We start from the raw sequence: 23,866 nt of genomic DNA, 5'->3' as shown, positions 1-23,866 counted from the left end.
AAGTTGCAGATTCAGTAAAATTATTCATGCTTTATATGATGTTATGATGTGGAATACTGATAGCAAAAATTACAAAATTATTAAACCATGACACAGAGCAAATGCCATTGGGTAGACTTGCTGTCCCAGCACCATCTCTTTATTTATCCATCAGTGGGTAAGCAGGATCTGCATGAGGCTCTGCTACAGGATGCTCAGGAGCAGCCACACTACCAGCTACCAGCAGCCATGCAAAGGGCTGCAAACTACAGCATCTGGCAGACAAACCCCATGTAGTTCAGCTCTGGAACCACGAGTTTTAAACAGATGCGAGTTCAACAAGGGCTTGCATCAAGAGAAGTGTGACAGCAGGTTGAGGGAGGTGATTCTTCCCCTCTACTCAACTCTCATGAGACCCCTCCTGGAGTACTGCATCTGGGGGGCTGCCAACACAAAAAGGACATGGAGCTGTTAGAGCAGATCCAGACGAGGGCCATAAAGATTATCAGAGGGCTGGAGCACCTCCCCTATGAGGACAGACTGAGAGAGCTAGGGCTGCTCAGCCTGCAGAAGGTGCCAGGGGGTTCTTATAGGGACCTTCCAGTACCTGAAGAGGGTCTACAGGAAAGCTGGGGAGGGAGTTTTTGTAAGGGCAGGTAGTGAAAGGCCAAGGAGAAATGGCTTTTAACTGAAAGAGGGCAGATTTACACAAGATATTAGGAAGAAAGCATTCACTGTGAAGTTGGTGAGATACTGGAACAGGTTGCCCAGAGAGGCTGTGAATGCCTCCTCAAGCATTCAAGACCAGGCTGGATGGGGCTGTGAGCAACCTGGTCTAGAGGGAGGTGTCCCTGCCTACAGCAGGGGGTTGGAACTACATGGTCTTAAAGGTCCCTTCCAACCCAAACCATTCTATGATTCTACGAAGGAGTGTCCTCAAACCTGGGTGGCTGAGGGAGTCTCAAGGCCAAGTTAAACCAGTAAGGGGCTGATCTGGCAGCTGGTCTAAGGATGTAGGCACAGCTCATTGTCACAGAACCTGATGAGAAGAGTCTGAGCCAGTACCCAGCAAGCAAAGTGTCCGGTAAAAACAGCATTTCAGGGATGAAGGAGTGCTAACCAAGAGGGCATCAGTAACTGCTGGATTAATAGTCTGAATCTGTATTTATTTTGAAAGAAACAATTTGACAAAGCCTCTTCGGTGAAAAGAAAAGAAAAAAATAAGGAGGGAATATAGGCCTTGTGCTTTGAACAGCTCAGGGGAGATCTGCCAAAGAGTTTGTGGCAAAGAAATGCTTGCAGAAGGGTGTGGCTTCTTTCCTGATTGCTGCTGGCCCAAAGGCACTGAGCAGAGTGATGGATTTAGTGGGTGCTTCTATGTTAAGCTTCTGCTGACAGCATGAGCTGGCTGGTAGCCCCAGGTCCTCCTTTCCTTATGCACTGAAAGCATTCTGCTAACACGCTGCTCCAACTGTTTAGAAGCAGTACATGCAAAGCTACTCCTCTGGTTTGTATCCATCACTCCATACAAACAGGTGCACAGCTTTGTTCAAAATCTCATGGGACATTTTAAAGCATTTGCACTTACATGCTTTCAAGGAAGTTCTCATGGTGTGGAGGGAAATATCTTCTTGATCAAGCTCCCCCTAGGATCCCTGCTATTACACACAGTGATAAAGCCTTGACATGACTAATGTGTCTGTACAGGACACAGGTAGTTGTTAATCAACAGGAGCGCTTGGAGAACCCAGTCAACTGAAATCAGGAATATCCCCATCAGTCTCAACATGTTTTACTTTAATCTGTAAATATCCATCTCCACTTTACTAGTTTAACCTGTACTTGGATGTTCATGAGGTTCCACAACCAAATTCATCTGTGTTGTTCTGCCTTATGACGTTGAACCAAGAGAAGACTCCTGGGTCTAGAAAAGGAGAGGCTGGGTGTGACTCACTCCCTCTGACACAGTTTGCCATCTGTCCTGTGTGGGAAACCCACCCCACTGCAAAGTGCCAGAAGTCTCCACACCCACCCACCAGGCTCCCAGGACCACAGTCCCTGGAACTGTTTGCTTGAGGAAAAAGGAAACTGAGAATGGCATGGCCCCATGCCTGAAGCTCCAGACAGTAAATGCTGAGTCTGACCTTCAGCAGCACCTTGCAGCTCCCTGTGTCCTCCCAATGCTCTGCAGCCCTCCACAAGAATGTTTCAGCCTTTCCAATTGCCCATGTTGTTCCTCTTGCCCTGACTTCCCCTCCCATCATCTGCTTTGACCAAACATCCACTTTTCTTGTTGTTTCTCCCAAGTTCAGCGCTTCAGCATCGAAGTGTCTTTTACCAGTTTACCAGACAGTGCTGGAAAGAAGCAACAAAAGGTATTAACTGTTAACATTCCTTTGGGTCATGATGAAATGCACATAAGAAATTAAAACCAGCTTTAGTTCATGTATTTAAACACAGCTATTGACACAATGAGTTGAATATAAACCTCACTGTGGATTACTGTGAGGTTTAAAATGATTTATACCCTTCTGGATTTTCTAGCAGGAAATATTTTACACTGCTATTTCCCTGTTGAAGTTTTCTACTTTCCCTCTTCTTTGTGCAGTATTTATTCTGTACTAACTCCAGTTCTACAGCACTATCTATAGTGTGGTACTGCAATGCATGCTTTAATGGTAATAAAGCAGTTCAGAACTTCAGCACATCAAAGGTGATGCCGCACCTCCCTAAGCCCATCGCACCTCTGCTCTTACACATTCTACTGATGTCCTGGTACAAAATGATGGTGATCTTCAAGGTCTTTTCCAACCTGGGTAATTCTACGATTCTATGACAACAAAAGATAAACTTTTGGATAAATAAAACTGCATCAGGAAGATGTCTTTCCTAAAGCATCTCCACTTACCCAGCTGTGCATGCCCAGCATCCAGCACCACCCTAAGTGAAGTTTGTTGGATGTGGTGCATTTCTATCACTCTGATTTTTTTCTTTCAAATTGCCTTCTTGTCACTCTTGTGGGGAAGACTGCTTATAACAAACCTCTTACTTAAAAAGCAGCTTCTGAGCCAGCATTGTACCCAGATGGCCAAGAAGACCAATGTCATCCTGGCTTGTGTAAGAAATAGCGTGGTCAGCAGGGTAAGGGAGGTGATCATTCCTCTGTACTGGGCACTGGTGAAGACACACATTGAGTGCTGTGCTCTGTTTTGGGACTCTCATTACAAGAAAGACATTGAAGCTCTGAAGGGAAGGGTAATGAAGCTGTGTAGGTTCTGAAGCACAGGTCCGATGGGGAGCAGGTGAGGAAAGGGATCGTTCAGTCTAGAGAGAAGGATCAGGGGAGACCTTATGGGTCTCTCCAACTGCCTGTAAAGAGGTTGTGGTGAGGGGGGAGAGTGCTCCAACTCTTTTCCTTCATAACAGCAATAAAATGAGAGGCAACGGCCTCAAGTAACACCAGGGGAGGTTCAGGTTGGATATCAGGAAAAACTCCTTCTCAGAAAGAGCGGTGAGGCACTGGCACAGGGCGGTGATGGAGTCACCATCCCAGGAGGTGTTCAGGAAAATGGTGCCTGATGGCTCCTCCAGTACCAGCCGCTCACCACAGCCCATCCCGTTACCGGCTGAGGCTGCCGGGCGCTGCCGGGCACCTCTGAGGCGCCTGAGGCCTCGTGCCCCGCCCGCCCCGCAGCACGCCGGGACGTGTAGGCCGCAGCGGGAGCGAGCACGGCCGGGCCCGGTGCGGGGTGGACTACGAGTCCCAGCCGCGCCCGCTGCCGGCAGCAGGAGGAGGAGGAGGAGGGGCAGGGGCCGGAGTTGGCCGCTCGCCGCCGCCCGCCCCGCGCCCCAGGCGCTCACCTTGGGTGCGCGGCGGCTGTGCCGGGCCGGGCGGCTGCGAGGAGGTAACGGACGGAGGTGAGCGGAGCGCGGGGAGCTGTGAATCCCAATTGAGGGGCAGCGCCGCCGCTCGGCGGTCGCGGAGGGGATGCGGTGTGTGGCGGTGTGTGGGGAGCTGCGGGACGAGCGGCGGACGTGAAGGGGAGAAGCGGCGGAGGCGGAGGGGGGTCCGTCATTTCCTCGTGTGGTGCCCGTCAGCGGCCGTGCGAGGAGACATTTAGCGACATATAGCTGCTTCACTTGGTAGCTTTAGTTTCAGCCCATACCTCGATTGGTCTGTGCTTTATCCCCTGTTATGGAATAGGGTAGAACCGTGCCTTTGCCTCACTCAGCGGCTCTCAGCTTCCAGTGTGAGAGCTGTGGGAGCGTTCAGACCCCGCTGAAGGGATGAAGGGAAGCGCAGCCGGGACGAACTGTGCTGCATGCACCGCAACCACCGTGCCAATGGCCCAGCAGCTGCTGCGGCAGGACATGAGATAATAGTAAAATAAGGATTGATAATGATGTAAAAATGTGCTCGTACTGTTGTTACTTAGTGGTGACTCAGCAGAAGGTACCTTCATAATTCTTGTATCTGTTGCAGTCACACGGTGTTGGTCTGGCTGGGGAAGGCTGAGGTCGTTGGGGTTTTGTTTGTTTTTCATTGTGTTTTCATGAATGGAGACAGCTTTTCAGAGAGGCTTTTAAAGCATCTTCCACCCAACGTATAATAGAATGTGTTCTGAGTGATAGAATGTGTTTGGAGTGAATAGATATCTTCATTTATCTTACAGAACTTTCATAAGTAATACGCTGCTTCACTAGCTGCTGTAGGAACAATAAAGGTAAGGTGGTCAATGGTACGGCTTCAGACATGTGGCTTATGCTGAATGATCTTGGTAGAGATCAGCTCTGCTCTCAGGGTTCCAGCAGTAGACATAGTTATATTTTGTCGTACTTGGATTATGGCAATTCCACGCGTCCTCAGGATACTTGTTCCAGTGCTGCTTCTAGCAGTGTTTCTGAACTGAACTGTTTTATTGATTGATATGCTGAGCATTGCCAAGCATCTCTGAAATGGAAGGAGTGTAGGGAGAGAGTGGAGTTTCACCCAAGCAGAGCAGCTGTTGGTAGCTGATAAAGCGTGTTGATTTGAGATAGCATAAACCACCTTGTGTAGACCTGAGGGCCTTGGCTCAGCAGTATCATGCTAAAAGCTTCATTAAGCTTAAAATTAGATTTGTGGAGGGAGCTGGGGCAATGTTGGGATATTAATGGAATCACATTTCAGCAAAGGAAAGCTCTAAGTCCAGCAGGAAAAAAATCTACCTATTACTTCAAGGCTGCAGCTCTGATCACTACACCATCCTACTGCTGCCTGAGTGATCTGCCCAGAGCTGGTATGCTTTTATTAGTCATGCTGTACAGAATTCTGTGGGCAGGGTAAGTTTGCTTGAAGTTGTTTAATATACTTACAGTTAGAAAGGTAAAAATGGCCAAGCGCAATGCTGGGAATTCTGCAGGAAACACTGAAGCCTTCCCAGCCTTTACCACAACTGAACCTGGTTCTCTTAGCTGGGCACTTGCTCAGGGGCTCTGTTGGGTTCTGGCCATCAGATCTTAAAGACTTAAGGCACTAAGCAACCATCAAGTGTTTCCATTTGTGTGGCATTTCTGGCCTCTTGCTGTGATTCAAATAATATCTTTAGCACACTGCTTTCCAGAGATGTAGCATTATGTGCCCAAGGGTGTTGAAAAGTTCCAAAAGCACATGGTTTGCTTGCTAATCTCCTTAAGTCTCTCACTACAGAGAGGTCTGGAGCCCACTGCTTTTCTGTGTCCCAGAAGACTTTCCCCTATGGAACATGAGCCTTAGTGCTAGGTTTTAATGTTCTGGGCTTGTTGTTGTTGTTGTTCTGATTTCCCTACACAAGCTGACCTAGCTGAGCTGGTTGATCAGCTTTCACTGTGGTTATGCCAGTTGTTACTCAGCTGGGGTTGTAGCCCTGTGAGGCAGTAGCAGCTATAAGTGGCATAAACTTGACAGGCTGTAACTAGAATGGTTTGGGGAAATGCTGAGGCCTAAACTGTGTCTGATTTATGTAATGTGTAGCTAATAAAGCTTAAAGTGCCATTGTCCCCGAGTCTCCAGTTTGAATACATAGTGACTAAAGTGTTTATGCTGTGGTAACTTTCCTGGCTACTTCTTGAGTGCATCCAGACAGTCTGTGGTAACATCAGACCTTTAGCTGAGTAATACAAGAACAGTGGACCTCAAGGAATAACGCAACTATAATGACAGTGTGTCTGTGTGTGTACAGTAGAGATCAGTTTGACTATTGAACTGGTAAATCAACCTGTTAGTTTGAGCCCAATGGATTTTAGTGAAATAACTGCCATCCTTATTCTGATTTAAGTGCTTCTCAAATAGTCTTTCAGAACTAAAGCATGGACAGAACTTTCCACTCTTATTTAATGTTATTTAGTGTTTGTTGCTTGAAACATTGCTGGAGTCCCGTTCAGTGGGGCTGGATCAGATTAAAGCATTACAGATTAAGGCTTGGCATTATAAAATTTGAATTCTGGGCACCTGGTTTTCATGGAACAGAATTAAAACCTTCATATGCTGTGCAGCATAGAGCTTGGATTGCTGTCCTGAGGTGTCTGTTAGGGAATGTTGTCTGCTCCAGTTTTGGCAGGAGCTCTGCTGGGCTCAGGCATGTCTGAGGAGACACGTGTAAGTCGTGGCTGGAACAATGCCACAGGTTGTTTTCATAGATGCAGGCATTTGTAATACCTTCTTTAAATGCTTAACTTTTGCTGCTGCTTTCAAACCTGTTTGACACAATGTGCTTATAGCGCTTTTCTAGGAAAAGCTAGAATTAAGTCCACTCGCTGCTTCCACACATTGAGGTTTAGCCCCACATGTCCTGCTCACTGCAACAGTGCCATAGGTACAGAGTTCTGACTCCAATATTATTTTCTAAGCCCTTCTTATTTCTGTTAGTTTCTTTATCTCCTGTCTCTGGTCTGTTTCGCAGTTCAGCGTGGAATTTTGCACTGTACTTATTTGCTCATTTTCAGATCTGTGTTATTTTTATGGGGTTTTTTTTGTTCTGCTTTAGTTTCATGTTTAATTGATGCTTATGATCTTTTGGTATTACAGTGCTCCTGATCATGCTGTACTTGTGTCCTTAAAGCTAACAGGTGACCTGGGACTTTTCTATGTGTGCTTGTATCGAAGGAAAGTTCTTGTAAGAGGAAGTCACGCCAGAAATTAACTCAGTGAGCCTTTCTTCTTTCCCTTTGATGATCCTCACCCAGGCATTCATATTGCTTTTACTGTCCCTTGGTTATTGCGTCCTGTTTGGGTTATTTCTTGAAGGAATCCGTTTATGCTGGGAGTCAGTTGGACGACTCTTGTCCCTGCAGACTGACATCTTTACTGATCTGGTATGGATGATGATTTGGTAGGTGAATTCCTGGCCTTCCTGTGTGCTTGAATAGTGAGCACCACTATTTCCTTAATCTTGTTCTCGCAGTATATGTATCTTCAGTTCTACTGTATAAATGTTGCCAATTAATGAAGACCTCACCAATGCTTCTGAAAAATCAGTGCTTCAGTAGCATCATCAAATCAAAGTACGGCTGCGAGTGCAGGATTCTGGCAGGTTATTTTATCCTTTTTGTTCTCTTCAGTAGAAAACTCAACGTATGAAGCTGATCATCACAAACTGATAGTGAGTCAGTCTGAGACAATTTCTGTATGTTATCCCATCTTAACTGCACTGTTGTGATTGTGGATTTTTTTTTATGTGGATTAAGATTAGTAGACATAGAACCATCACATGCTCTGTGACATGCTTGCTATGTGTCAGCTGTTGCTTAAGCTCCCAGGAAGCATTAGACATTTCTTTTTCTATGAGCTATGTTATCAGCCACAGAAAAATGCTAAGACATACGGTGAGTCTGCAGGTGCTGGTGTGAAGCACTGAAAAACCTCTGTATATTTTTATTTTACTTACTGTGAATTTTAAGTATTTCAGCAACAAGCAGTATTGGCCACTGCACACTTGTGACCTTCGTGCATAACCCTGATGTCAAAAAGTCGAGAAAAATCATTTCCACTGACTGGCAACAGAGCATGAGGCAACACCCTTAAGTACATAGGAGTCAGGGAGACGCTATTGCTTGGATAATAGAATCTCATCCAATTAGCGGTTGCCTAAATTGGGGCAGGATGCATCATAAGTCAGGTCCTTCTTGCTGCTCATACAGGATTTAGTTTGGTACCTTGTGCACAAACCACATACCCTGAAAATCTGTGTTATAATATCAAGCTGACAAGGAAATGTCCATTTCTTCTGAACACACACCCTCATGTGAATGCAGAAGTTGAACTTCTCTCTCAAAACTATAGGAAGAGAATTACAGCTTGATTAAATAGCTACCAGTGCCACTCCCCAAGAGAATATCTGCCCTGTGCTGGAGCTCCCTGTTGGCTTTTTCAGAAACAGCGGTTCTTTGGGAATTTCTTCAAGCACAGGAGTTGTTGTACCCTGTTCTGCAGAGGAGCAAATCCTTTCTGAAAGCCCTAGGGAGGGAGACTCCCTACAGGATCCTTGGAAAATTCAAATGCCCTGTTAGTTAATAAGATGGTTACTTCACCTTGTTGTCTGCAGTGAAACTGGAATATCAGTTTATACATTTGAAACCCTCTGTTTTCTTCCCTCCTTCCAAGTCAGTCATTTATTCCTGTAACCTCAGTGTGATTTGCTGTCCTTTAGCTTCCCCAATGGCTCCAGACATTTGCACTGTAAATATGATCACTGAAATTATTGTGGTTATAAACGGCAACCTTCTGCTTTTTTATTTTTAACTTGATGCAGCCAGTTGGGAAGCAGGGTTGATGAAGCAGTCTATGATTGGAGGACCTGTTAGGTGCTTTCTCCACTAAAGAAAGTGCAGCATGTAACTGTACCTTGCTACATGATCAGGAACTTGTTTATTACGTGCTTGTTCCACTTGGCTAGAAGATGGATGAAGAGTTCCAGGTCATGAACCTTTGGTGCTCCAATGTTACACGCACTGTAGAGGTGATTCTGGGTTAGCTTTGTATGTATGCTTGATCTCTATCCATGTTTTCTCTTCTGATCAGCACCTGGATGGCCACAGTGAAACCTGCTCCAAAACAGTTTTTGGCAGTGGATTTCCCCCACAGAAGTGAACCTTGCTAATGGTTACCCAACCTGAGGTACACAGAGGGCTGTGCATCCTTATCAGTTGGCTCAAGATCAACAAAGCAGTCATTGGCCATGATACCATTATGATTAACTCCTCTGATTTTACTGTCTGTAGCTACTGCTTTTGGAGTTCAAAGGGAACGTTATGAAGAGCTGGGTATTGCAGATTCATACCCAATGTCACTAAAGCCACAACACAGAAATGAGAACGATGTCCTCAAGAACCCATGTAAATATGAACATAGTGTCTGCAATGGAAACAAGCCATCCCTTATCTGTATCTGGCAGGAGAGACCAGTGTTTGCTGCCCAAAGTGCCACAGGTGTCTGTCTGCCTTATGTGACACTGATTAAATAGCTCAATCACAGGCTTCCAAAATGTTATCTTGTTGAAAACAAACATAAGATTGCTATTTGATAAGAGATAACATTAGATACTAATAAATAAACCATGAAATAAATATTTAGATGCAAAAGTACTGAGTTATATTTATTTATTTTTTCTTTAAGGATCATGAAGTACACAATGCCTCTATGGGTAAGTTTCATAGTCCTTTTTTCATTATCTAACTAGTTACTACTTTCTGAGACAAGGATCTCAGCACTTCACGTCTTACATCTTTTTCAGTGAATAAAACATCAGTTTGTTAGAGGAAAATCATACTGAACACAGCAGTCTCAGGCAGGTGAGGCTGCTGCTGCTCTGCCTTCCCAGGTCCTGTGAGTACCAAGGCTAGAGATGCATTCCCAGCAGGCGCACAGAGCATATGCAATATATTTGTGTGCATGGCCAGCCACATGGATTAGATAGGCAACATCTTGTTCTCCTTCTCTGAGTATGGAAGGATGGAGGTCCACATTGATAATAGGTATAAACTAATAGATATGTCCATATGCATTTGTATTTCCAAGGTGAATCCCTCTAGCAACTGCACTTAGACACTGAGGCTCCTGCTGGTAGCTGGTGCATCCCTATGTCCCCCCACTGGTCATGTATGCTCCTGAGGCCTCCTCTAGTTGCTGGGATAGTTATTTGTATACACACTTGGTGGATCAGGATTCCCCAGCTCCCGATAGCTGTCCTGTGCCAGGCTCCAGTGCTCTTGCCCACAGAGTAGGGTGAGGCTCCCCTGGTCCCATTGTTGATCCCTGTGCTGCTCTGGGCTTGTGCAGATGGGCTGATAGCTTCTGTGGTGCAACTGGAGTGGGTGTCTGAAGGAGCTTTTGTTACATAAGCAACACTGTCTATGCAGGCATCTCAGCCTTTCATGTGGAAAAGAGTGGGAATTTTGTCTGAAAGCTGTGCCAGGATTGGTCCCGATTATTAGATTTTTGTTTAGAGGTTCCCATGAAGGCCTCTGCATTTTTTATCTTACTACCTATGCGGCAAAAGTTCTGTTGGGTTCACAAGTTATTTCTGAAGTTGTGAAGCTTTACCTGAAGGCTGCAGTTCTAAAACGTCTGTTCAGTAGTGTACTTAGTGGGAGTAACAAAGGAGAAACAAGGGTGATAAGTGCAGTCCAAGGAAACTAAGAAAGCTCATTCCATGTAACCTCACCCAGTCATTTTACGTCTGCTTTGTGCTTGTTCAAAAAATAATTCAATTCCGGCTTGGTATCACTTTATAATTACTTAAGATGATAAGTAAAAGGGCAAGTAAGTAAGATAAGTAAGAGCCCTGAGGAATGAGGTCAGAGAGAAAAGAAAGAAATGAGAAAAGTCATGGTTCTGAAAATTGGCTCTCGGGATGTTAGCAACAGACCTTGCAATAGCTCTGCTTTTCAGTGTACCTTTGGTGGAGTGTATTTTCTGAACAGTGAATTCCACAAGCCCTTTGGCTAACGGCCGCCCCCTTTATTTGCAGTCTTGAGGGTACTTGAATACTTGATAAACTTGCAGTTCATGATCCAACTTGGAGTTCAGCACACATGCATTTCTCTAGCATAATGCCATATTAGAAACTTCCACTCTTGCTTTTCCAACTTGTAAGGCATTCTGTGCTTAGCCACCAGGAGGAAAGCTTTCTGCTCCTTTAAAACAGGCAGGTCAATGGATCTGTCGTTGAACCCTTTGAGTTATAGTTGTTCTTTGTGTCTCCATCTTTAATTTTTTTTTCCTTCATACATCATATTTTGAATATAAGGTATATTCAAGTATCCACTGTATGTGCTTGAATGTCCACATTAACCAAATTTAGACCCTTATAAATGTGATGACTGTATTCTCATTTATATAAACTGGACCAAAAATTACTGTCATCTGCAAGATCAGTATAGGTGGCTTTACAACTGTGCTTTATCACCTACGATTGTGAGGAGAAAGTGCTTGATTACTAGTGATGGTGTTATAAAGTGATATTTGCTTCCCTTTCTTTTTCTCTGACACCTTCAATTTGATAGTAGCAGTAAAGACATAAGAATGGATCTTTATCAGTCAGATAAAGAACTGCTAACTCTTAAGTCTTTTGCATACAGCTTCTAGCTACTTTAGCTTAACTTTTATCTGTCTGATAAGATTAATGGCAGTGTTTCTTAGCAGCATGTTAATTTTATCCTTGCTATGAAGTTCAAAGGTTGTCCAAGAACAGTATTCCACTATTAAGTAAGACTCACAAATGCTGGAAGGTTGCCTTTCTCTTCCTTTAGCTGAAGGTCTGGGAGTTGTCAGAAATCACTGCATTATGCTGTGTCCTCATGAGAATGACTCTTGCTATTTTTCCTCTTCCTTGAGTGTGCTGACAGTGAAGACCGAGTCTGAATTTGTATGTCCTGTATATCTCTATTGGCAAATCACAATGCTGGTGGTCAACAGACACTTTGGAGGGACACAGAAGTAATCACAAAATGTTTCTCTCTTTGACTCCTCAGCTACTCAGTGGACAGTGTATATTATCTGTTGTAATATTGTCTTTATCTGCACAGCTTCTTTCCAGATGATTAAATCCCAGCATTTACAGGTACATGGAGTAATTTCTCCCACAGGCAGGACTTTGTGCTTCCCTGTGTTGAACTCAGTGAGGCTCCTGCCTGCCCATTTCTCCATTCCATCAAGGTGCTTTTGATTAGTAACACAGCTATCTGATGCATCCATCTTGTATACTTTCTTACATAGGAGCTCCTTGGTCATTTACACAGAACTTCTACCACTCTTGCTTGAATTCCTGTTCATTGGGGTGGACAATCCTTGGAGGAGATGATCATTGACAGTCAGTCAACCCTCTAGGATCCTTCTCTCTATGACCATATCCCTTGGTTCTTCTGAGGTCTGGGACTGTGATTCAGCTGTATGTCTTGTTCCACCCAGGATTCTTTTAGTGAAGCACTTGAACAGATCACCCAGAGGGATTTTTGATGTCCTGTCCCCAGAGACATTCAAGGTGAGGCTGAACAGGGCTCTAATCTAGCTGTAGGTGTCCCTGGTCACTGCAGGGGAGTTTTTCCAGATGACCTTTAAAGGTCCCTTCCAACTCAAATGGTTCTATGATTTGATGATCCTGAACTCCCCTATCTCATGGACACTGCAGCCAAGGCTTCTCCTAAGCTTCATGTTCCTGACAAGTTCTTCCTTGTTGGTAAGCATCAGGTCCAACAGGGCTCATTCCCTTGTCAGCTCCTCCATCACCTTTATTAGGAAGCTGTAATCACTGCACCCTGGAAAGGCTTCTGGATTGCTTGTGCTCTGCTGTGTCACAGTAGGACAGTTAACATTTCAGGTACTTTAGAGTTCATGCCTGTCTCACTGTCTGGAACAGAGCAAGGTGCATAATGGGAAGTGGTATTTGTGGTCAGGTAGACTTCGGTGCAAAAAAAGAAGTGTATATTTGGCTGCTAATATCTTAATACAGAAAGTAATTGCTTGCAGTGTGCAATAAAATACAACTGGTATCGTGAAGATGGTAGAATAATGCTGTTCTGGACCCAGATCTGAGAGTTACAGTTTGCTAAGCAACAATGTGAGAAAATAAAGTGACGTTCAGGCTTCTCAGTGACTTGAAACTATGTAAGGATGGGAAAGAAGCTTAAAATGCATTTCAAGAGTAAAAAGCTAACAAGCTTTGATAGCACGTTTGATGGGCCACCATTCCTGCAAACCTGCTTTTGATTTCTTATTTCATGCAATAAAGCTGAAGTAAATCTTAATTGTGGTGTAAATAAAAGTTGCAATTTCAGTAAAATACTGTTCTGTAACTGCATATGGAAAATCTTCTTACAAAATAATGAGAGCTGAAGAGCTGCTGTGTTCCTGAAGGTAGAGAACCATGAGCCTTGAGTGGAAAATTCTCACACCTTTGTCAGACTAAATGCTCTGGGAGTAATTCTGGTGCTGGGCAGACTGTATTTGCTGAATCAGAACATTGGCCCAGTCGTGGCTGGCTTTGAGTGTTCACGTGGAGCTTGTTGAATTTCTGTTCAGTAACCCTCTTCTAGGAAAGTATCGATGTACAGTCAAAACTATGCGCCTCTGGGTTACCTCCCTTGGTTAAAGGTAAATGTGCTTAATCACTTTGCTGGACTTAAGCTCAAAGACCTTGTTCACAATTAGGGCTTTTTCCCTTTATTTAAAGGGATCAAACTGTAAGCAACATCTCTACCCAGATTAGAATAATCGTGGTAAGATGCAGTATAAAATATGTGTATTTCTTCCTTAATAATTCACAGTGTATCAAAAGCATCAGTGTCATCTCAAATTCTGGGTTACAATAATTTAACTGAAATCTGTCTTTTATTTTTAAGGGCAGTTTGGAGCTCAGTTTTTTCTGGGCTTCACTTCACTATATTCATGTGCACTTTCTGTTGTCAGATGAAGTGGTAGCCAGCATCCCTGCTTAATGATGTAGCGGTTCTGTTGTTTTGTTCCCACAAACATGGGGTACAAAATGACCAGGGAGACTCTCTCTGGAGAGAAGGAGAGTCCTGGAGAGCTCTGAATTATGAGTCAGAGTTCAGGTTGTGAATAACTGTGATTCAGAGTAGCATTTATAGAAGTAGCCTCCGCAGGGCTAAGTAATGAGCAGAGCATGTCCTGAACATGTTCAGTTGTTTATGGCAGTGGCACCTCATTTTAGTGGGTGTGAGAGTGAGAACAGCAGTATCATAGAATCATAAAGTCATTAAGGCTGGAAAAGACCAATAAGACCATCTAATCCAACTGTCAGCCTATCTTCACCATGCTCACTAAACTGTGTCCCAAAGTACCACATCTGCACATTTCCTGAACATTTCCACCACCTCCCTGTGCAGCCTTTTCCAATGCCTCACCACTCTTTCTGCCACCTGAGGAAACCGTGCCTTTGAACAACAGTTCTTTGATAGCAGTGCATTGTATGTCCTTCAGATACTTGCTGTCTGTAAAAAGAAGCCTCTGAAAGAGGGAAGAGGAAGTAGGGTGGGTTGGTGCAGGAGTCACTGGTTATCTGGAAAAGGAAGTGGCTTTCTCATTGTTAGAATTGAAGTTGTGTTCTGGAGATGGGCGTTACAGTTTGTGAGCAAGCAGCAATAAAGTAATTTCTCTTCGATATTCACATTTCCTTTAGAAGCTGAGGAGGAAGAGGGCAGATAAGCCTGAACATACCCTTCCATTTTTGCATTTCTGCAATTATTTACAGAGTAATTAATGCAGAAGCTTTCTTTACATAGGAGAAGCATAAAAATAATGGTTTCCCAGTAGTAAAGATAGTGAGTGTAATTTATTTATTTACTGTTACTGGCCATCTAATTAGTGCTTCTAAACTTTAATCATAATGCTGTTACCTGGCTCATCTAAGTGCATTCTTAGAAAGGAAATTTCAAATGAGAGGTTCAAACAGCGACACCCACTGATCAAACCTTTTTTCTCTACTGCCAGGTTTTGCTGTGGAGACTGTAGAGCTGTTCTTCCTTGGCTCCTGTTCAGTGAGATCAACTATGGAAGATGCTCAAGAAAGTGGAGAGTGTCTTGTGCAAAACCAAAAGTATCATGTGGAGAGACCAATATATAACCAAGAGATCTTGCAAGGACAGCTGCACAAACGAGAAAGAACACCTCAGAGTTTGAGGCAGAAAATTGAACACTCTTGTCGGTAGGGTTTTGCGTCTTATGTTTGTTTTATTGGTTAGAACCATTCTGATTCTCTTTTCATACACATATGTGGTAGTTCTTTCAAAGAAACCTACAAGATAGAAGCAATAGTTCTGGTATGATTATTCAGCAAGGCTGTGATGAGGTTGTGTATGTGTTTTTATATGTAAGTATGTAACTGTATTACAAACTGTTGGATGAACTAGTTGAATTACCTTCATTCAAGAGAAAAGGAAAAATATGCAAGATAGGAATGCATATATTCATGGGACCCAGAAAAATGTCTGCTCTTTTTATGTGGAAATCCTTACGGTCAAGTTGCATTTCACATGAGCATGTCATGTAAGAACTGAAGTAAATGACTGCTGTGTAGAAGTTAAATTATTAGCCAAATGAAGATTTAATAGAGGTACTTTGTAGCTTTTAACTAACTGCCTTGAAATCTAAAGTATCAGGTGGTTACATGTAAAATGCCTTTAACTGTGCATCTTTAGCTTCTTAGTGCCAGAGGATAGAGAGAGGTATTTCTTAGCTCTATTAATTTGTCACGAGTCAGGGTTTCAAAAGTTTAATAACTGCTAAAAGTATTACTAACTTCAGAGCCTTTCCTTTCATGGTAAAGGTAAAGGAGGACTATATTCTCAAGTAGCCTTAAAATTAGCCTATTGGTAACTGATAGTAAAAAGCACTAGTAAAATAATTTAGGGAAAAAAGACTGTAGTGATGTCAAAAGATATAATAAAAAGTATAAAACATCCAGGCAGTAAGTAAGAATAGGAAAAAGCATTACAAAGTATCTTGAGATCTATTAGGGAGAAACACTATCTGAAAGCAAATTATCCTCGGGGATTGTTATTAGACAAATGATCTCATGGTTGTTTGTACTTAAGCTTTGTACAGAAAACGCTATAATGAGGAGTCTGAGTCTGTGTTTAATGGAACTGTTGTGCCACATAGAAAATAAAGATTTTTTGTGAGCTGCTAGTGTCTAACTTTTTCTTTCTGCTTTGTCTTTTCAGTTGCTCCTCTAAGAAAGCCAAGTCTCATCTTTACAGTTTCTTACCAATTTTAAAATGGCTTCCCCGTTACCCAGTGAAGGAATACTTATTAGGAGATATTATCTCAGGTATAAGCACTGGAGTTATGCAGCTTCCTCAAGGTGAGTATCTCTCTGGATTTATTCATCCTCTGCTTTTCTTTTTCTGTGTTTGCTTCCTGAATGGGTGCCCATGAAAATAGCATGGGCCTTTCATATGCATGTCTGGAGGTCAGCACAGCATTTGGCAGACCAGCGTATAAGGAGGATTCCCTCAAAACTGCATATCACTGTGAAGTGTATAGTGCACTCTGAAAGAATAACTGTTTAGTTTAAATGCATGTTTAAACCTGTGCTTAATGCATCTAATTATCTTCATATTTCCTCATTATGAAAGTTGTTGGAAATTCCCTACGGAGTGTAGCAGTATCCAATGGACATAATAGGAATCATACTTCATCAGTAGTTCTGGCAGGATACTTCATAGGATAGCAGCTGTTGCAGGATATTCAAACTAAAATCATTCATAGAAGAATGTGCAAGAAATCAGAGACTTCTGTCTTAAGGACAGAAGCCACCAGCTTACGGTGTAGCAGAGTCACAGAGTCATAGGGGTGGAAGGGACCTCCAGAGATCATCTAGTCCAACCCTTTGCTAAAGTAGGTTTGCTGGAGTAGGTCACACAGGAAAGCATCCAGATGGGTTTGGGGTATCTCCAGACGAGGAGACCCCACAACCTCTGTGGGTAGCTTATTCCAGTGCTCTGTCACCCTCAAAGTAAAGAAGCTTTTCTTCATGTTTGTATGAAACTTATCTTCATTTGTGCTTGTTGCTGTTGTTGGGCACTACCGAAAAGAGCCTGGCCCCATACACCTGACTCCCACATATTAGATACTTATGAGCGTTGATATTATCAATCTGAAACCCTCAGTCTTCTCGTCTTCAGGCTGAACAGTCCCAGATCTTTCACTCTTTCCTCACGAGGGAGATGCTCCAGGCCCCCAGTCATCTTTGTGGCCCACATGTTGGCAACTACTAAGTGGGCATCTCTGTGCTGACATAGTAGCGGGCCAGTTGGCATGGTGAAAAGCAGTCAAGAGTAACTCACATAACAAGAATGAAAATCTTTGGACTTTCTATTAAGTTAGTTGGAAATTTGACACCTAGTAGAGCCAGGCTTTGAAGCTGGAGCAGACTCTGTAGAAGAACAAGAGAGAAACTATATTCGTTATTCTTTTCAGTTCTTGGTGACTGGGCTAGTGAAGCCTTTTGTTAAGCCTGACGTTATCAGCAATTTCAGAAGTGCTGCAGTGTTAAAAACTGGCATCATTTTTACTGCAGTGTCATTATGGGGTGCCATTACTTTTTCTGGGAATGGCTGCTTCATGACAACAGCTACTGTCCCAGTAGTTCTCAGAGTAAAGAGAGTCCTTGGTTTTTTTTACAGAGCCCAGTCGAGAGGGATCCTCATGTTAAGGGTAATGAGGCATACATAAGTTCACTTAAGTTTAATTAAGCTTTGGCTTATTTCCTATTTCTGCCTCACTCATTCCTCTTTAGGCTGAGGCAGGTCTGAAGAATGAGTCTAGATCTCAGAAATCTTGATTATTATGGGATTACCCATTAAGGTAATGAAATATCCTAACAGTGCAGTTGACCTTTTTATTTCTACAGCTTACCAGATTTATGCTTTTTTTTTTTTTCTTTATAATTAAGAATTCTTCCTTACACAAACATAAACATCACATAGCAGGGGGATTGAAATTAGATGATAATTATGGTCCTTTCAATCCAGGCCATTTTATGGTTCTGTTCCATGATTCTATCTTAAACAGATCAGTGCAGTGGTAAACTGTAAGAGAAATATGTCATGCTTTAGGCACAAACATCGCCATGTGTATACTGAGGCACAGTTTATGTGATGGACTAGATAAGGGCACTAAAATGTAAGTGGTCAGCAGTGAACTTTAAACTTAATGTTGTAACTTTGCTTTAAACTAAACATTATTCTTTCCTTCAGTGATTGCAGTCATACCCTTGAACTGCTCTTGATCTTTCCCTTTCTGAAAAGGCATAAGTTGAACTCCTGTTTTTCTGGAAAGGAGGTCATTATGGCAAGAATGAGGTCAAAGAAGCCTGGGAGTCTTGCCAGGTTTGAGCAGTGAACTCCTCTCATGTCAATATCTCTTTATTCCCTTGGCACTGACAGTGTTTTAAAAAATGCCAGTACAAGTGAAAAGGAAAGAGAATAAAAGGGCATTCATAGACCCACCTTCCTACTTTGACACTTTGACACCACTGTTTTTTAGTTTTAATCACTTTCACTGGTAAGTTCATTGTGATATTAAAGGCCAGGATGTTATGGTACAGGATGTTCTGCTGATGCTCTTGGCGTGATATATCCCCTGGGATAGAGAGTGCATGTGAGGTGAGTTTCAGAAGTACTTAATTAAGAGCTCACTGGTGCAAGAAAATAACAGTATCATCAGTTCAGTTCTGTTAGGAATATGAATTCTTGGATAGGTTAGGTCTTGGACATTTTGGCATCAACAAGTCCCTGCATCGTACAAGACTTCTTGGATGACACAGAAGATTCTTTCCTGGCCTGTTTTTTTAGGATAACCTCGTGCTTTGTCTCTGGATTCAAAAATAAATTACTAGAGAGAGGTGTTGTAGGGTATCACTAACTCTCCTTTATGGGCAAAGAACCGACTCCTTTAAGTGTGATGGACTTTTGAGCTTTTCAGACTGAGACTGGAGCAGTCCGCCAGAATGTGGTAGCAACACACGGCTTCTTTGTGTGTTGTGACTCTGCACTTGTCTAGGTGAACTGGAGAAAAAATAAAGCCAGGATACAGCATTCTCTTTAGTGCAACTCATGTAAAACTACTGGACTTGCTGAACTGCTCAGGACAGTTACTCTCTGTATCATGTAATGCACGCTGTTTGTTACTAAATACAGTCCCATGGTAAGCACCTGTGTGGAGTGAGTGTAAGCACCATGGAGTGAGAGCACTGTGGGAGGTGTCCCTCCCTGGCTTCCCTCAGTGCTGTTCTCCCACAGCTTTATCCTCATGCTTGCGAGCTCCATCAACAAATGGGAATAGGGTGGACTGCACTTAGACTGCATGGGACTGCATGTCTTAAGAACAAAGCAATTTCATTTACTGAATATACTGGAAGGAATACAGACTGTAAGCTCTTTGTCTTAATGGATTGTAAACAACACTTCCTTGTTTCTTATACACTCAGGAACACATTTAAAGGATATGTGACGTATTATGTAATCCCACTCATTCTGGGAAGAAGTGAGGAAAGGAGGAAGAAAGTGTTTGGTCAGATGTAAGATGCCTGATTTTAATCATGTCTGATTAAAAAGGAGGAGAAAAATCAAATGTGTTCTGGATTAGTGGTGGTGGAGTGTTCACTAAGTTTTTGAGAACAAAAGACACAAAATATGTTTGTTAATTATTTTGAAATACTTCCAACCACAAAGACACGTGCACACAAACAAACATATCCATGCACATCTGCAATGCCTGTAGTTACAGACTTGTGGTTTCCTGAATTAAATCACTCAAGTGTCTGGTCACTGCCTTACAGTATCATATGTATTTATTTAAGGATATTCTCTGCAAGACTTCTCTTTACCTGTGATAAATCTCTAATGCTCACATTAGATGAGCTCAGCTTTAGTAGACTTGAATCATTTAGCTTTAAATTGTTTTTTTCTGCCTAACATATGTATTTGTGTTTGTTTTCTAGGTTTAGCTTATGCTTTGCTGGCAGCTGTTCCCCCAGTATTTGGCCTATATTCTTCATTTTATCCTGTCTTTCTGTATACTTTTTTTGGGACCTCCAAGCACATATCAATAGGTACAACTGCATGGATAACTGAAATTCTTTGTGTGTTTGTGCCTAACAAAGCTCTAATAATTAAGTTATATACATAGAAAGTGTAGTGGTTTTCTGTGAACCCACGTTTATGTGAATAAGCAATACAAAAATGTGTTGGGCTTGAGCAAGTTTTTTTTATTGTTAATTTATCTATCCTACTAAGGAAAGAATAAAGAGCTGGGGGCCAGAGGGGAGCGGTTTGGTCTAGAAACGTGTGCTATGAACTTCTGAACTATGATTTAGTCTCTGTTGTGAACCATCGGTCTGACCATGAGTCTCTAATTTGCATAATAGAAACTGAGATGGAAAAATGGATGATGTTTACTTACCATAGAGGTCTGTGTTCAATATCTAAATAGCTTCTGGAACTAAAAAAATATATAGTATTTAGATAGAATAATCTATTATCAAATAATTCTGTGGATCTGTGCAGTAATGAGGAAGCCTAGAACTGTTCCTTACAGGAACAGGATTTTAACTTATTAATTATTTATTAATTATGTATTAATCGATTATTTTGTTTCCCCCTTATTTCAGGCACTTTTGCTGTGATTAGTATGATGGTTGGCGGGGTTGCTGTGAGACAAGTGCCTGATGAGGTAATCTCTGTAGGCTATAACACAACTAATGCTACAGATGCCTCAGATTACTACAGTCTTAGGGATGACAAGCGGGTGCAAGTAGCTGTGACCCTCGCCTTTCTTTCAGGAATTATTCAGGTATGTGAACACAGTTTGTTTAAGAGCTGCTGACAGGCTTGCAGCTGGAAGGCACAGCGGATCTTAGTCAAGCTTCAGCAGTGTGCTGTGTAGAATGCAGGCTGCTTTATGGCAGCCACATAGCAGAAGTGACTTGCAGGGAGATATGTGGGAAGCAAGTCTGTGTCTGGGCATCTTGGCTTGACTGGCAAAAGCAGGACCTCCCCTTTCATTTTTTCCTATTTTGTCAGAAAAGAACTCTATATGATGCTCTCTAATACGTCCATAAATGCACACAAGCACCTATTTATGTGTGTCTTGTGTTGTACTTGCCAGTTGAATGGAAGATTTGGTGCATTGATGGCTGCTTCCTGAATTGTGGCTTCGGAAGGTTTGGGGCTGCCTGATTTAGCTTGGGGATAAGTAGATATGTCTGTGATGTAGTGCTGAGATTCAGATTACAATGAGAGTCACACGGTTCCTGTTTCTCTTCTTCATTAGTTGTGTTTAGGTTTCCTTCGATTTGGGTTTGTCGCCATCTATTTAACAGAGCCTCTGGTGCGAGGGTTTACTACTGCTGCTGCAGTTCATGTCTTCACTTCACAGTTAAAATATCTGCTTGGAGTAAAGACTAGCCGATACAGCGGACCCCTCTCAGTCGTATATGTAAGTAACTACCTTCACTAAATATACAAATGCCACACTGTCATAGTCTAGTACTTAAGCCCTTTTCCATTAAAAAAAAGTATTTTGGCCCTAAGTAGAACAATTACTCAGTATTCAAAACTGGGTGTCAGATCCTCAAGTGCTATGGCAATATTTGAGCATCAGAACAGTCCAAGGTGGGCAGATTTTAGGATTCTGCTAAATGTGGTTTTCTAACATGAACAGATAAAACTCATTGGAATGAAACTCTTGTAGGAAAACATCTGTCCTCCTAATGAAATAGAAGCCTGAAGCTTTGTATTGCAAAAGTAGGAAATGTTATTCTCAGAACCTTGTCCGGTCTGTATTTCATTAATTTCACACATGGTTCCTGATGGCTGTAATTCTTCATTTCCTGCCTGTAAGCTGTTTTGCAGTGTGACTGGACATAAAGTGCTGTGCTATCATCAATGTCCCTGTTCTTTAAAGTAATGGAAGAGAACTATTTTTAAAGCAAGGCATTCCATGTGTAACACTGCTATTTATTAAGGACTAAATCATTAGAACTTACTGTTCGGAGCATACAGTGATCCACTGTTTGGCATAGCTCATAGCCTTATTTTCCACATTAGAATAATTGAGAGTGAATGAACACTGGCACAGGTGCCCAGAGTGGTTGTGGTGTCTCCTTCTCTGGAGATATTAAAAGCCACCTGGACACAATCCTGGGTTATGTGCTCAAAGGGACCCTGCTTGAACAGGGAGAATGCACTAGATGACCTCCAAAGATCCCTTCCAATCTCAGCCACTTTGTGATTCTGTGAGTGGTTTTCTTCTTGTTATGAACAAGCAGATCTGATCCACCATCCATTCTAGGGTGCTCCAAGTTTACATAATCAGTGCTCCAGTTTTGCAGACAAGAAACCTTGAGTAGAAGAATAGGGAAAGTCTCAGGTATCTATGAGAACCAAAGCTTTTAAACAGATTTTTTATTCCTTTTTTATTGCTGAGCAATCAGTATTTCAGTTACAGCCACAAAGGCTGTAGAAAATGTTTCTTGGAAATCTTTCTTGTGTAATTGCACAGATTCAACAAACCTTTTGGAAACAGGGCCACACAGGTTTGCTAAATCATTATTTGCTGTTTAGTTCAGTAATATATATGAGAAATACTGACTGCCAAACAAATCGGAGGGGAGGTGTGCATTCAAGATGAGCTGCCAGGACTTTGATAATTTTTTAGTAGTTGCTGTAGTTTTCCTTCTGTCTAAAGTAGGATATGTACATCTTCTTTCAAAGACCTCTCCAGGGGTCATTTATGTCATCTTTTTAAAATCCTGTGGAAGAAGATGGAGTAATGATTAGAGGATTTATTTACACTAGAGTAACTATTGTGTTTCAGCAAGCTTTCTTTTCTAACACCATTTCTAATAGTGTTTTTCAGCTGAAAGAAATTTGCAGTAATGGCCAGTTCAGTGTTGTTGCAAGATAATTATTATTTAATCACATTGCTATGGTAACTTTAGTGGTGGTATCAGCAGCTTTATCCTTTGGAAATGTCTTTTGCAGCTCTAAATAGATGTGACTTACCAAAGAATATTTGAATGTATTAGAAGAGATTGGTATTTTCTCCTTTCAGGTTGATGCCAGTATATATGTGTGAAAATGCTGAGCATAAAAGATGTGATTTGGACTTTTTTCCCCATTATAGCAATTTTTCTCCAAATTTTTGACCATTTTCAGTAAGACTGATATTATTATGGTTGCAAATCTGCTTCCCTCATTGAGATACTCTGAACTTTTGTATTTTATTGGAACTGTGGGGATTTTGGTGAAGCAGTGATTAGCTGCAGCTATAAATATTGAATAAATCAGCAGTGGCAAATACCCTAAGAAAATAAATTTGTGTAATTATGATCTTCATAGAGATACTTCTGCTGTTACAGAGCCTAGCTGCCGTGTTTTCAAAAATAACAACAACCAATATCGCTGCATTGATTGTTGGATTAACGTGCATTGCTCTATTACTGATTGGCAAGGAAATCAATCTTCGCTTTAAGAAGAAACTGCCAGTTCCTATTCCTATGGAGATCATTGTGGTAAGTCAGTTGTGAAATTCTGTAGCTTAATTATATACCTCTTCTAAAGTAATAGAATTGATCTCATTTTTATCAAGTTTTGTGGGGCTTTAGGTTAACTTCTGTGGAATGTAATTTGTTTGAGAATTGGTCCAGTTGAGTGTTTGGGTGCTCGTGAGGTTTAGGCACTGATATATCCAAGTTTTGGGCATGAACTCCCAAATAAGAATTGAGCTTTGGCACCTGAGTGAGTCTCTGCATGACATACATCTGAGTGGCATGGATTACAAGAGCTCAGAACCCCTCCTGAGGACAGGTACATATGGATGCCTGTTCCAGAGGTTCTGCAGGGCTTG

At 42.2% G+C, this 23,866-nt stretch overlaps 1 protein-coding gene across 11 annotated transcripts in view; it reads left to right on the top strand.

Moving 5' to 3' along the window:
- The first annotated feature begins 3,719 nt into the window (after positions 1-3,719).
- SLC26A5 (solute carrier family 26 member 5) overlaps positions 3,720-23,866 on the top strand; it is a 31,035-nt gene continuing 10,888 nt past the window's right edge. For 2 of the 11 annotated variants that reach the window (XR_014933351.1, XR_014933350.1), the window contains exons 1-7: positions 3,730-3,897; positions 14,945-15,158; positions 16,177-16,316; positions 19,959-20,069; positions 20,628-20,809; positions 21,290-21,454; positions 23,379-23,531. Coding sequence is in view for 5 of the 11 variants with exons in the window: in XM_085513274.1 (XP_085369400.1) it covers positions 9,635-9,638; positions 14,945-15,158; positions 16,177-16,316; positions 19,959-20,069; positions 20,628-20,809; positions 21,290-21,454; positions 23,379-23,531 (969 nt within the window). In the remaining 6 variants the exon portion in view is untranslated. Of the gene's footprint in view, positions 3,898-4,652; positions 4,704-9,610; positions 9,639-9,728; positions 9,821-14,944; positions 15,159-16,176; positions 16,317-19,958; positions 20,070-20,627; positions 20,810-21,289; positions 21,455-23,378; positions 23,532-23,866 lie in introns of all 11 variants that reach the window. The other 9 variants (XM_085513282.1, XM_085513274.1, XM_015884532.3 and 6 more) reach the window with 9 other exon arrangements.

Source organism: Coturnix japonica, chromosome 1 (genome assembly GCF_054131305.1).
Source record: "Coturnix japonica strain WE chromosome 1, WE-NBRP24, whole genome shotgun sequence".
Lineage (NCBI taxonomy): Eukaryota > Metazoa > Chordata > Aves > Galliformes > Phasianidae > Coturnix > Coturnix japonica.
Note: the sequence above shows the minus strand (reverse complement) of the source record. Positions and strands in the feature narration are given on the sequence as shown.